The sequence below is a fragment of the Acinonyx jubatus genome, chromosome D1 (genome assembly GCF_027475565.1).
Source record: "Acinonyx jubatus isolate Ajub_Pintada_27869175 chromosome D1, VMU_Ajub_asm_v1.0, whole genome shotgun sequence".
In the NCBI taxonomy this organism is placed as follows: Eukaryota; Metazoa; Chordata; class Mammalia; order Carnivora; family Felidae; genus Acinonyx; species Acinonyx jubatus.
This window is the reverse complement of record NC_069390.1, coordinates 1,479,635-1,491,781: the sequence shown is the minus strand read 5'-3', so window position 1 is coordinate 1,491,781 and position 12,147 is coordinate 1,479,635. Positions and strand designations below refer to the sequence as shown.

At 66.4% G+C, this 12,147-nt stretch overlaps 1 protein-coding gene across 6 annotated transcripts in view; it reads right to left on the bottom strand.

Annotated features, from left to right (window-relative positions):
• The window catches only part of LSP1 (lymphocyte specific protein 1), a 38,109-nt gene that overhangs the window by 5,429 nt on the left and 20,533 nt on the right, over nt 1–12,147 (bottom strand). For 5 of the 6 annotated variants that reach the window (XM_027045412.2, XM_027045415.2, XM_053202752.1 and 2 more), the window contains exons 2-7: nt 5,849–5,983; nt 3,169–3,336; nt 1,261–1,456; nt 818–910; nt 505–548; nt 254–335 (exon numbers count right to left, since the gene is read on the bottom strand). In XM_027045412.2, the coding sequence (XP_026901213.1) occupies nt 254–335; nt 505–548; nt 818–910; nt 1,261–1,456; nt 3,169–3,336; nt 5,849–5,983 (718 nt within the window). The remainder of the gene's footprint in view (nt 1–253; nt 336–504; nt 549–817; nt 911–1,260; nt 1,457–3,168; nt 3,337–5,848; nt 5,984–12,147) is intronic. The other variant, XM_053202751.1, reaches the window with a different exon arrangement.

Here is a 12,147-nt window from a genome sequence, read left to right as displayed (position 1 = left end):
GATGGAGTGGTCTTTGTTGCATGGAGAGATATTGTTTGGTTGGAGTGGTCTTGGTTGGATGGAGGGGTCTTGGTTGGATGGAAGGGTATTGGTCGGATGGAGTGGTCTTGGTTGGATGGAGGGGTATTGGTTGGATGGAGTGATCTTGGTTGCATAGAAGGGTATTGGTTGGATGGAGGGGTGTGGTTGGGATGAGACAATGGGTATGTGAATAGAGGAGGGACCCAGCAGAAGAAGGGAGGCCTAAGCATACCTCAATGGCCTGTGTGTACTGCTCCAGTCGCTCATCAATCTTGGAGATGGGCAAGGCTGGTTGGGACTTCTTCACACTGTTACTGGAGGGTAGGAGAAGGGTCACGCCCCATGCTCCCTCACTGGGCTTCCACACCCACCCCGACCCCTACCAGAGCTCCCTCGGGGCTCTGCATCTCTAGCCCCCAGGCCCCTCTCTTCGACACCGTCTGGGGGAACCCCAAGTCCTAGTCTGGAAAGCAGCAGGTTCACCTCTTCCTGATGGAGCGGTTCAGGGACTCGGTTCTGTCGATGAGCTGCGGAAGGCAAGCAGAGATGTGAGTCTCCAACCAGAGCCCCCCCATCCCCCCCGTTGCCCCAGTGGCTCCCATCCACCAATCGAGCCATCCGCTGATTCATTTCTCAGGGATGTGCTGAGTGCCAGGCTGGGGGGATGGCAGAGAAAGAGCAGGGTATACTCGTGTTCCTGGCACTGCCGTGTGGCTTCCTCTCTGGGGCTGTCGTGGGGTTGGTGCTGTGATTCTGGGAAAGAGGAAAAGGCAGCAGGCTCTGGGGCTCGACCTACTTTGGTGCTGGGGCTCAGGGGAGGTGAGCCCTGTGCGGTAGCACCCTCCAAGACCAGGGGGCTGGGCGTCCTGGGCTGCTGGTGTTTCTGGTGCTAGGAATAGAACATCAGAGTTTATACGATGAGCACCCCTTGCACCCCTCCTGCCCCATTCGGGACTTGTTGGAGCAAACATCTTCCCCTCCCTGGGCCTCAGGCCCTTTCCAGCCCTGACATGCTCTGTTTCTCGAATTCTCTGCAGTGGGGTCTGGTGAGTCCGGAGGAGAGTCGCTTGATCCCAGGGTCATGAAGACCCTCCTCCCTCTGGGAATGCGGGTGCCACAGAGTCTGGGGTGTGGGGGGGGCGTCTCCCTCTAGGGCAGCCTGCTGAGCAGACGGTCAGCAGACACAGACCCAGCCCAAGGGGCAGGGTGCACCCGGACCCCAAAGGGAGCCACCATCACCTGCTCGTCTGCCTCTTCGGCTTCTGCCGGCCCCAGGCTGCCCTGGACGGTCCCCTCTGGGCTCTTGGGCTCTGTCTCCTCTGTTCCCGGCCCGTCCTGGAGCTCTGAGCTGGGGCTCAGATGCAACTCCTCCAGGCTGACTCTGGCTGGACTCTGCTCATCACCACCCTGACTCCCGTAGGCATGCTGATGGGGCCTGGGGGGCAGGGGAGGGATGCAATCCCGGTGAAGGTCGTTCAGTTGCTGGGTTTAAGTCCCTCTGGGTTTCCAAACCTCAGCTTCTCCGTCCGAAAGGTGGGGGCAGTCTGACCAGTTGAGTGCCAAGGAATCTTGAGACCCCAGCCTCATCGGGGGAAGTGGGCCCAAGGACCTTGGAGGCAGCCCTCCAGCCCTGGGGCGCCTTTGTGGACAGGGCCCACTGCCTCAGCCCCCTCTCGCCTCAAACTCGGAGGCCGGACCCGGTCTCCAGACTCTCTGGATGGGCCCCAGCCCCCGGGCCATGCTCGTCTGTGTCCACCCTGCTGGCTTAGCGCCCCCCCGCCCCCAACCCCGCCTGCTCCTGCCCTGCTCCATGAAGGAGGCAGGTGGGCCTGAGGAAGAAGGGTTTTGCATAGGAGCGGGGCAGGATCTGTGGGTGGTTTGGGGGACGATCAGCTAAGGGACAAGGCAAAGACCGAGGTCACAGCTAGGACTGCACTGGCCATGCCTTCCGGCAGCCAGCGGGGCTCTGCATTTGAGCAGGACTGAACCAGCAAGAAATTCTCGCATTTTCCATGATTTCACGCCCCTTGGTGTTGGTGCCAGCCCAGACCCAGGCCCACCGCCCAAGGTGGGTCAGTGCGAGCTGGCCGGGCACACAGAGGGCCCATTCAGCTCCAGCGGGTCCCGGGGCCAGGCAGGTGTGGGGTGGGGAGGAGGCTTGCTTGTGAGCAGAGCAGGAGGGTTCAACAGAAGAGCCAAAGTGCCCCCTGCTGTTGGGAACAGCTGTGGCCTGGGGCCGGCGGGAAAGAGGAGGCAGCCTGCAGGGCTGCGGCCACCCGACACGAGGGGACAGGCCATCCTTGCAAACCCCAGACCCACCTCGGAAGGTGCACTGAGTCTCAAAGGCAGATGGGGGAAAATGAGGCCTGCAGGGGCACCGGTGACCAGGGGGTGGCCAGGACCAGGGCCCCAGCCAGGCAGCTGGCTCCTGGGGTGCAGGAGCCTACTGGTAGGGTGGTTGGAAGACTGGAGACGGAGACGGTCCTAGCTAGAGATGGAGGCTAGAGGGGCCTCAAAGGGCCGGGAGGTGGTGTCCCCCAAGCTTGAAGCTCCTGGGTAGAGCTTGGACCCTGCCCACGGTGGGGGGCCCTTGAGCACGCCTGCAGGGTGCCTCAGACCCCAGAACTGGGGTGGGGGTGAAGCTCCCAGAGCAGCCCCCCATCCCTGGGCCCCCACCCCCTCCTGCCCTGTTCAGCCCAGCAAACACGTCTGCACATCTGGAAAGCTTGTCCCTCCAGGCCAACTCACAGGCCCACACATCTGGAAATACCTGCTCCCCTCCGTGGGAATGGAGATCAGCCAGCCCCGAGGGAGGAAGGGGCGGGCGGGCGGCAGGGGCGCAGAGCCTCCATTACGTAAGTGGGCTGCAGATGTGTGCTGATGTGGCAACACCCTGGCCGGGCCGCAGCTGGTCTGGATGGGGCCCAGGGGCCCTGGGGAGCCCAGGAATGAGATTTCCTCCCCACCCCTCCCCGCAGCCCCTCGGCCCGCCGCCCCGCCGGCCGTCTAGTTCTCTTCCTCCCTTCCCCCTGCTCCCAGCCCGGGGGGCATTTTGCGGGGCCGGTGGCCTTTGCTCAGGCACAGGCTGGGGGCTTGGAGAGCGCCCCTGCCTGGTAACCCTGCCTCCGGCCTCTGACCCCCACTTGCCTGTTCTCCTCCTGCTGCCCCTCCGGACTCTCGCTCCGAGGGGGCTCCCCGCTGTTGGAGGCCCCCCCGGCCTCCCAGGGCTGCCGCTGTGGCTCTGGCTTCTGGGACCAGTCGCTGAAACCCTCGTCCTCATCCAGTTCAGGGGCCTCTGAGGGCTTCAGGCTGAGGCTAAAAGAGCAGCGCCGGGTGCTCAGAGCCGGACGGGGCCATGAGGGGCAGGGGGCACGCTATACACACTGGCCACATCTCCTTCCTTCCTCAGACCCTGGGCTCCAGGGGTGGGAGACCCTGTCTGCCAGGGGCAGCACCCATGGCTGGGCCGAGCCTCCCCGCTGTTAGAGAATCCCTGAGGGCAGGACTGTGTCTCCTCGTAGTCTGGAGCTGCCTGAGGCCGAGGTTGTGTCTGACCCTATTAAGCTAGGGCTCCCCAAGAACAGGGCTATACCTCCCTCATGAGACTAAGGTTCCCACAGAGCTAGGCTGTGCTTCCTCCATCAGTGTAGGGCCTGCTAAGACCTGGGCTGTGCCTCCCCCATCAGTCTAGGGTCCCCTGAGAACTGGGCTGTGCCTCTCTCACTAGTCTAGGGCCTCCTGAGAGCCGAGCTATGCTTCCTCCATCAGTCTAGCCTCCCCTGAAAGCAGGGCGATGCCTTCCCCATCAGTCTAGGGTCCCTTGAGAGCTGGGTTGTGCCTCCCCCATCAGTCTAGGGTTCCCCAGGAGCTGGGCTTTGCCTCCTTCATCAGTCTAGGGTCCCTTGAGAGCTGGGCTGTGCCTCCCCCATCAGTCTAGAGCCTCCTGATTTCTGGCTATGCCTCCTCCATCAGTCTAGGGCTCCTTAAGGGCTGGGCTGGGCCTCCCCATCAGTCTCAGACTCCCCAAGAGCTGGGCTATGCCTTCTTCATCAGTCTAGGGTCCCTTGAGAGCTGAGCTATGCTTCTTCCAACAGTCTAGGCTCCCCTGAAAGCAGGGCTATGCCTCCCCCATCAGTCTATCCCTTGAGAGCTGGGTTATGCCTCTCCCATCAGTCTAGGGTTCCCCAGGAGCTGGGCTGTGCCTTTTCCATCAGTCTTGGTATGCTGAGAGCTGGGCTATGCCTCCTTCATCAGTCTAGGGCTCTCTAAGAGCTGGGCTGTGCCTCCTCCATCACTCTAGGACCTCTTGAGATCTGGGCTATGTCTCCCTCATCAGTCTAGAGCCTCCTGAGAATTAAGCTCTGCCCCTCCCATTAGTCTAGAGTCCCCTGCGAGCTGGGCTATGCCTCCTTCATCAGTCTAGAGTCCCATAAGAGCTGGGCTGTGACTCCCCCGTCAGTCTAGGGCTTCCTGAGAGCTGGGCTATGCCTTCTTCATCAGTCTAGGGCTCTCTAAGAGTTGGGCTGTGCCTCCCCCATCACTCTAGGACCCCTTGAGATCTGGGCTATGCCTCTCCCATCAGTCTAGGGCCACCTGAGAGCTGGGCTATGCCTCCCCCATAAGTTGAGAGCTCCCTAAGAGCTGGGTTGTGCTTCCCCATCAGTCTAGGATATCTTGAGAGCTAGGTTAGGCCTCCCGTTATCAGTCTAGGGCCCCCTGAGAATTGGGCTATGCCTCCCCTATCAGTCTAGGGCCTCCTGAGAGCTGGGATGTGCTCCCCCATCAGTCTAGGGCCTCCTGAGAATTGGACTGTGCTTCCTCCCTTGGTCTAGAGTCCCCTGAGAGCTGGGCTATGCCTCCCCCATCAGTTCAGTGCTCCCAAAGAGTTGGGCTGTGCCCCCCCCCCATCCGTCTAGGGCCTCTGAGAGCTGAATTATGCCTCCCTCCTCAGTCTAGGGCTCCTGAGAGCTGAACTATGCCTCCCCCCTCAGTCTAGGGCTCCTGATTGCTGAACTATGCCTCCCTCATCAGTCCAAGGCTCCCCAAGAGCTGGGCTGTGCCTCCTCCACTCGTCTAGGGCCCCCTGACTGCTGGGCTGTGCCTCCCCTGTCACCCTGGGGTCCCCGTGTGTGGGTGACATGTCTCCCTCCAGGGCTCTGGTGACTGCTCCCTCCGCGGGCAGCAGGGTGAGCCCCTGTCCCCCGCCCCCCCGTCAGGGCAGGCCTGGGATCTGGTGCTGGTGGGCTCCCCATGTGCCCCCAGCCCCTGCTATCTAAACTGAGGACCTGGCCTGAGGGGCCGTGACCGCTGCAGCACCCCACCCCGCCCAGAGCTGCTGACTCGGAGAAAATGGAACAAAACAGGGGCGGGAGGAAGGGGGGCATTATTGTAAAAACAGCCCAGCCCGGCCGCGGAGGCCTCCTGGGCCCAGGGAGGAAACGAGCCGGCCTGCGGCCCGCCAAGTTGGACGTGGCCTCCATGAGTCACCGGCAGCAGGGAGCTTGGGCGGGGGGCTCCGGGGCCAGGGCCACGCAGCTGGGGTCAGTGTCGGTCCAAGCAGGGGCCAGGGCCACGCAGGGCGGCCAGAGCCTGAGTCAGCGCTCTGGGAGGCTGACTGGGAGGGGTGGCCGCACGTGAGTCCCTGCGGCCTGCCGGCGGGCTCCACTGGCGCCTCGGGCTTCAGGGACCCTCACCCTAAGCTGTCTCCGCACCCCCGCTGAGCCCCTCCTCACTCTCCTCCTCCGGGAGCCCTAGCCCAGGGCCCCACCACCAGCCTCCCCTCTGCCCTGGGGAGCGGGGCCAGGCGGACTGCTGGGGGGCGGCTTACAGGCTCTCCCGCTCCGGCGGCTCGGGGGACTGGCCGCCGTCCTCGTCCTGGGCCCGAAGCTCCCTGTCCCTCGCCCGGCGGCGACGCTCGCGGGCGGCCTCCTCCTCATCTTCCGCGCTCCGCTGAGTCGTGAGCCTGGGGGACACGGAGCGTCAGTCAGGCCTCAGCCTGCACCCCGCTGCTCCTGTCCTCCCGGTGGTGGAGGGGGCTCTGGTGTCCAGGCAGGACTGAGACCCTCTGTCCTCCGCCCCCCCTACCCACCCCCCCCACCCCCCCCCCCGCCCAGCAGCCAGGCCTCCTGGACCTAATCAGAGCCAGGACATGGGCGGGCCTGGCTCTGTGGCCCCCGAGGCCCTGGGAAGCAGCTGCTGCAGGTACCAGACAGGTGCCACGTGTCCCCACTGGAATCGGTGGCAGCAGCCTCGCCGATCAGGCACTGTCAGGCCAGGGGCAGACCCAGCCGGGCAGCCACCTCCCTGCCCGGGTACCCCGGCTGGGGCACTCCCTCCTGCCCCCCCCAAGGGCCCCAAGAAGAGGCTGCCTGCACCCCGAACCTGACCTCTCTGGGCCCGTTCACAGAGGACGGACCCGAGGCCACCGCAGAGCCAAGAGAGCTAGCTCCCTCGGTGCACACTGACCCCGTGGCTTCTCGGGGTCCCTCACTAAGGGCGACACAAGGTCAGCCTGGGACGAGGGGTTCACAGCCTGGTCCCCCTGGCCCTGGCCTAGCAGATCTCACACTGTCGGCATCTGGGGGGCACCCCGGGCCTAGGTGGCCGACACGGCCCTGCCTCCCCCACCACCCAGGCTCCACTGGACCCAGAGAGGGGAGTCCTGGTCTCTGCCTCTGCAGGGCTCACTGCCCTAGCCTGGGGTCTAGGTCCCTTCCCGCTGCTGCCCGCCGCCTGACCCCGCGGCCCGCTCCTTCTGGGACTCCGTCCCTTGGCCGGGACGGCCGGCTCCATGGTCTCAGCAGCCCTGCCAGCCATGATCTAATCTGTCCCAGGTCTTCCCAGAGCCTCCCAGACAAAAGCCAGGCCCTCCTCAGCCCCGGGCTCCAGGCCCGCCCCCCCACCCCAACCGCCCCCCGCCATGGCCACCTGGGACTCCAGACCTGCTCAGCCCGCAGTACCCCTGGTCTCCCACCCTCGATGCTCAGAAGTGCCTTTGGCTCCCACCCCCGGGGGCCTAGGGAGCCCTTCCTTCCCCACGCCTGCTCCCATCCTGCCCTGGGCCCTCGGCTCCGAGGCTGCAGGGCCACGTTATCTGGGGAAGTGTTGCCCCGGGGCCCAGGGTCGTGGTTCCCGCTCCCCAGACCCTTGCCCCGAGATCTGAGTGCAGAGCCCGCAAGTTGCCTGTCACCCCACACACAGACATGAGCAGATCCTCTGGGGTCCACCTGTCGGGCGGTATGTCCAGGCCACAAGAGCCCCACGCGGGCCCGGCCCCCCTTGCACGCCCAGGTGCACACGAGGCAATAATGCGCGTGCACACACACACGTCCTCCGTGAGCCCGACACCCAGGCCAGCGTGGCACGCGCACCCACCCTCCACCCACGGTTCCAAACACCCCACAGCCCGCACACGGATTCACGAGCGGGGAACAAGGTGGGGCCAAAATGGCAGGTCCGGGGTCCCCGCTCCAGACCCCGTTTTCTGCTGTCCTTGCCATCGCCCCGACAGCGGCCCTGTGAGCCGGCCCCTCTGAGGGCCACCCTCCGCGACCCGCCATCTGCACGTGGCCCCGGGAGCCCTGACAGGCAGGGGCTGGGGGGCGGGGGCGGGGGGCAGGCAGACAAGGGATACAGGGTAGGGGTCTCCTGGTGTCTCCCCAAAGCCCTGGGCCGGGAGCCCCAGCGGCCCAAGGACAAGGGGCCCTCCCCCTCGCCTCCCCCCTCCCACCAGCCCCAGGATGTGAGTAATGCGGCCCCTCTGGCCCCTCCCGTGACCTCACCCCTCACTGTTCCACAGCTGGGCTCCGTTCTGGGAACTGAGAGGGGGCGGCTCTCCTGGGGTGGGGTGGGGGCCTCTGGCCTGGGAAAGGCGCCCCCCTTCCCCGGCCAGCAGCCCAGACCCCTTGGCAGGCTCCACGGAGCTGTCAGGACACCGGCGATGGCCGCCCCACCCGTGGCCCCTGGCTCAGCCCGCGTGCAGCTGTAAGGGATTTGGTGTTCCTTAGCAAACGCAATTAGGCTATTTCCTGTGTCTGCTCTGGCTCTTTGCAGCCCGGGGTTCGGCCCCGGGGGCTGCCGAGTGGGGCTCTGCTCCCCCAGCATCGGGCTCCGCCGCGGGGCCTCGCCCCCACCCAGGTGCACCGGGGCGCGCACAGCCCAGCGGGCCCCGGGCCGCCTCCCAGCTCCCCGTTCTGAGTGGGGGTCCCCACGTTCGGGGGCTGCCCCGTCGGCCACGTCCACCGCCTACCGGCCCTGACTCGGGGCGCCGGCCCCCCACTCCTCCCTCTGCGGCCCCCCAGTCCCCCCACCAGGGTCCCGTGATAGGCTCCTGAGCCGGCCCCGGCCCTGGCAGCTGCCCCCACCTCCTTCCTCTCCTGTCTGCCTGCGTGGGTTTGGTCCCAGCTTGACTCTGCCCCCTGCAGGCCGCTTGTCTGGTGCCTAAAGGCCTAAAGGCCACCCGTCTCTGGTGCCTAAAGGTCAAGGGGAGAGCTCGGGCGCCGGGCTCGGGGGCGGGGGCCCAAAGGGAGGACAGCCAGGCAGGGCCAGTCCTGTCGTCGGAGAACTCTTTCTTCAGGTCTGCGGGGGACCCTCTGGGCCACAGGTGTCCCGGACACGGCCAGAGGAAGCTGCCAGAGAGGCCGGGGGAGCAGCCCTGGTCAGCCCCACCGCGGACCGACCACCCCCGGGGTCTCTGGTCCCCTCCGCGCCCCGCCTCTCCAGGGGGTTCTACGCCGTCGACCGGGGTGGACACTTGCAGAGCCACTGGTCCCTCCGGCGGCCGTAGAGCCCGTGAGTGAAGTGGCAGTGGGGGGGAGCCAGCCCGGGGAGAGGCCTCCTCCTCCTCCGCCTTGGCTTCTGGGGACAGCAGGACGGCAAGCGTCCCCGACTCCCAGAGAGCGGGCCCCCAAGGGCAGAGGTCGGGGGCCCCGTCAGGGAGCTCAGGGGAGGGCAGCCCCACGCACCACAACTCCGAGGGTGCCCCTCACTGGTTATGCGAGGCGGGCGGGGGGCTGCCCCAGGCAGCACGGGGAGGGGTCTGTGGGCACGGCACTGGGTGTGGCACTGCCAGGGCCCCGGAGGTCACTCGTCCTTGCAGAGAGGCGGCAGCGGGGGTGAGCGGGGAGCTCGAAGGCGGCCCCAAATGAGCAGGTGGGCGGGGGGTGGGGCGGCGGGAGGGGCACGCTGCTGCCCGGGGCCAGGGGTGGGCGCACGGAGCTGCGGCTGGGGGGACCCGGCTCCCCCCCACACCCCACCCGAGGGCCCTGGCACGGGTCCGGACCGCCCTCCCAGCCGTGCCCCCTCCGGCAGCACGTCTCGGGCGCGTCTCCGGGCTTCCTCAAAGTCACTGCCCCAGGTAGACAACCCCCACCCCCACCCCCCCGCAACGAGCCCAGTCCCGCTGCCCAGGGGAGCCCAGGAGGCGACCTTGAACTTGGGTCCGAAAGATGAACCGGAGTGTGTGGGCCAGGGAGAGGGTACAAGAGCCAAGCCAAGGCCAGCGGCCAGAGCGCTCAGGTGACCCCGGAGGGGTGGCTGCGGGGAGGCGGACGGGAGAGTCTCTGAGCCCCCCGTGAGGCGGCCCCGGGAAGCCCTGTGCCAGCCTTCAGGTCCTTTCTGGAAGGAGGCCCAGTGGGCGTGGAGGAGGGGAGATGCAGTCAGACTGGCAGGGAGGGCTCCCGGCCGGGAGGGGACAGGAGCCTCCAGATCTCCAGAGTCCCTGGGGAGACAGAGGGACTACGGGTGAGGCGAGACCCCGCTGACCCAGGGAGAGTAACCAGGCTAACTGGGGACGCGGTGGCTCAGGGAGCCCAGGACAGCAGTGGGGTAGCAGGGTCTCACGTGACCAGGGATCAGAGGCCTGGGGCACAGGGAGAGGCCTGGAGCACCGAGGCCTTAGGCCTCCTTCCTGCCCGCCTCCCTTCTCCTCCTCCTCTTCCTCCCTCCCTCCCCTCCTCCCTCCCCTCCTCCTCCTCCCCTCCCCTCCTCCTCCTCCCCTCCTCCCTCCTTCTCCTCCTCCCCTTCTCCTCTCCTCCCCTCCTCCTCCTCCTCCCCCTCCCTCCCCCCTCCTCCCCCTCCCCTCCTCCTTTCCTCCTCCTCTTCTTCCCTACCTCCCCTCCACCTCTCCCCTCCTCCCCTCCCCTCCTCCTCCTCCCCTCCCTCCTCCTCCTCTCCTCTCCTCCTCCCCCTCCCTCCCGCCTCCTCCTGTCCTCCCCTTTTCTGCTCCTCTTCTCTCCTCCTCCTCCCCTCCTCCCTACTTCTCTTCTCCTCCTCCTCCCCCTCCCTCACTCCTCCTCCCCCCTCCCCTCCTCCTCCTCTTCTCTCCTCCCTACTTCTCCTCCTCCTCTCCTCTTCTCCTCCCCTCCTCCTCCTCCCCTCCTCTTCCTCCTCTTCTCTCCTCTTCCTCCCCTCCTCCCCTCCTCCTCCTCCCCCTTCCTCCCCTCTTCCCCCCTCCCCCTCCTCTTCTCTCCTCCTCCTCTCCTCCTCCTCCTCTTCCCCCTCCCCTCCTTCTCCTCCTCCCCTTCTCCTCTCCTCCCCTCCTCCTCCTCCTCCCCCTCCCTCCCCCCTCCTCCCCCTCCCCTCCTCCTTTCCTCCTCCTCTTCTTCCCTACCTCCCCTCCACCTCTCCCCTCCTCCCCTCCCCTCCTCCTCCTCCCCTCCCTCCTCCTCCTCTCCTCTCCTCCTCCCCTCCCTCCCTACTCCTCCTCTCCTCCCCTCCTCCTCCTCCTCTTCCCCCTCCCCCTCCCCTCCTCCCTCTCCCTTCCTCCTTCTCCTCTCCTCCTCTCCTCCTTTTCTCTCCTCCTCCTTTTCTCTCCTTCTCTCCTCCTCTTCCTCCCTACCTCCTCTCCCCTCCCCTCCTCCTCCTCCCCTCCCTCCTCCTCCTCTCCTCTCCTCCTCCCCTCCCTCCCTACTCCTCCTCTCCTCCCCTCCTCCTCCTCCTCTTCCCCCTCCCCCTCCCCTCCTCCCTCTCCCTTCCTCCTTCTCCTCTCCTCCTCTCCTCCTTTTCTCTCCTCCTCCTTTTCTCTCCTTCTCTCCTCCTCTTCCTCCCTACCTCCTCTCCCCTCCCCTCCTCCTCCTCCCCCTCCCTCCCTCCTTCTCCTCTCCTCCTCTCCCCCTCCACTCCTCCTCCTCACCTCTCCTCCTCCTCTTTCCCCCTTCTCCTCCCCTCCTTCTCCTCTCCTCCCCTCCCCTCTTCCTCCTCCCCTCCCCTCCTTCTCCTCCCCTCCTCCTCCCCTCCTCCTCTTCCTCTCCTCCTCCTCCCCCGTTTTCCCCCTCACAGGCTGGCACCTCAAGCAGCTCCGCCCAGCTGTGCAGGAGTTCAATCCTTCTTGCCCCTCCCCTTTGTGGTTGCTCCCAGAGGGGGCAGCATTAACAAGGCAGGGCCCAGGGGCCTGAGGGGCCTGTTAGGTCTCTGGAAGACCCAAGGCAGAGCAGCTAGGGACTCTGGGGGTCCCAGGAGGTTCTGAGCAGGGAGGAGCTCAGTGCAAGGCAGCTGCAGGGGACACGGGGGGGGGGGGGGAGGCTGTTGACCTCGCTGGGGTGATGGGGTGAAGGCGGAAGGGGTAAGGGGGGGGATGGGGTGAAGGCCAAAGGGAAGCAACCACACAGCCCGCCAGCCCAGGCGGAGGGGCTGGGACCAGGGCAGGGCTGTGGCTTTGGTCTCTCTGACCCCCCCCTGCCCAGGGTGAGACCCCAGGCCCAGCCTCAGCTCTCCAGCTGTAAAAAGGGGTGCGGCACCGTGTGGACCAAGACCCCTTCCCAGGCCACCCCAGCTCCCGCTTCCCCTTGGATGGCACCGTCGGCCGACCTGGCCTGCCCCCACACCACCTCCCTCTTGGTCCTGGTGGGCAGGTCCCATCTAAGAAGTCTCCCCAGAGGAGGGGACACCAACCTGCTCACAGAGAGAAAGGCACAGGCTGGGGGCACAGGCCGCCCTGGCGAGCGGGGAGGGACAGAGGCCCCCGGGCTGGGGCCTCCTCCAGGACACCGGCCTAGTGCTGGGGGATGTGGGGCACAGCCGTGGCCTCTGGGGGCCCTGCTCCACCTGCCCCGGGGCCTAGGCCAGGGCTGAGAGGAGGGACCTTTGCTCCTTCCCAGCCACCCGCCGGCCCGGCGGGGGGCTCTGGGC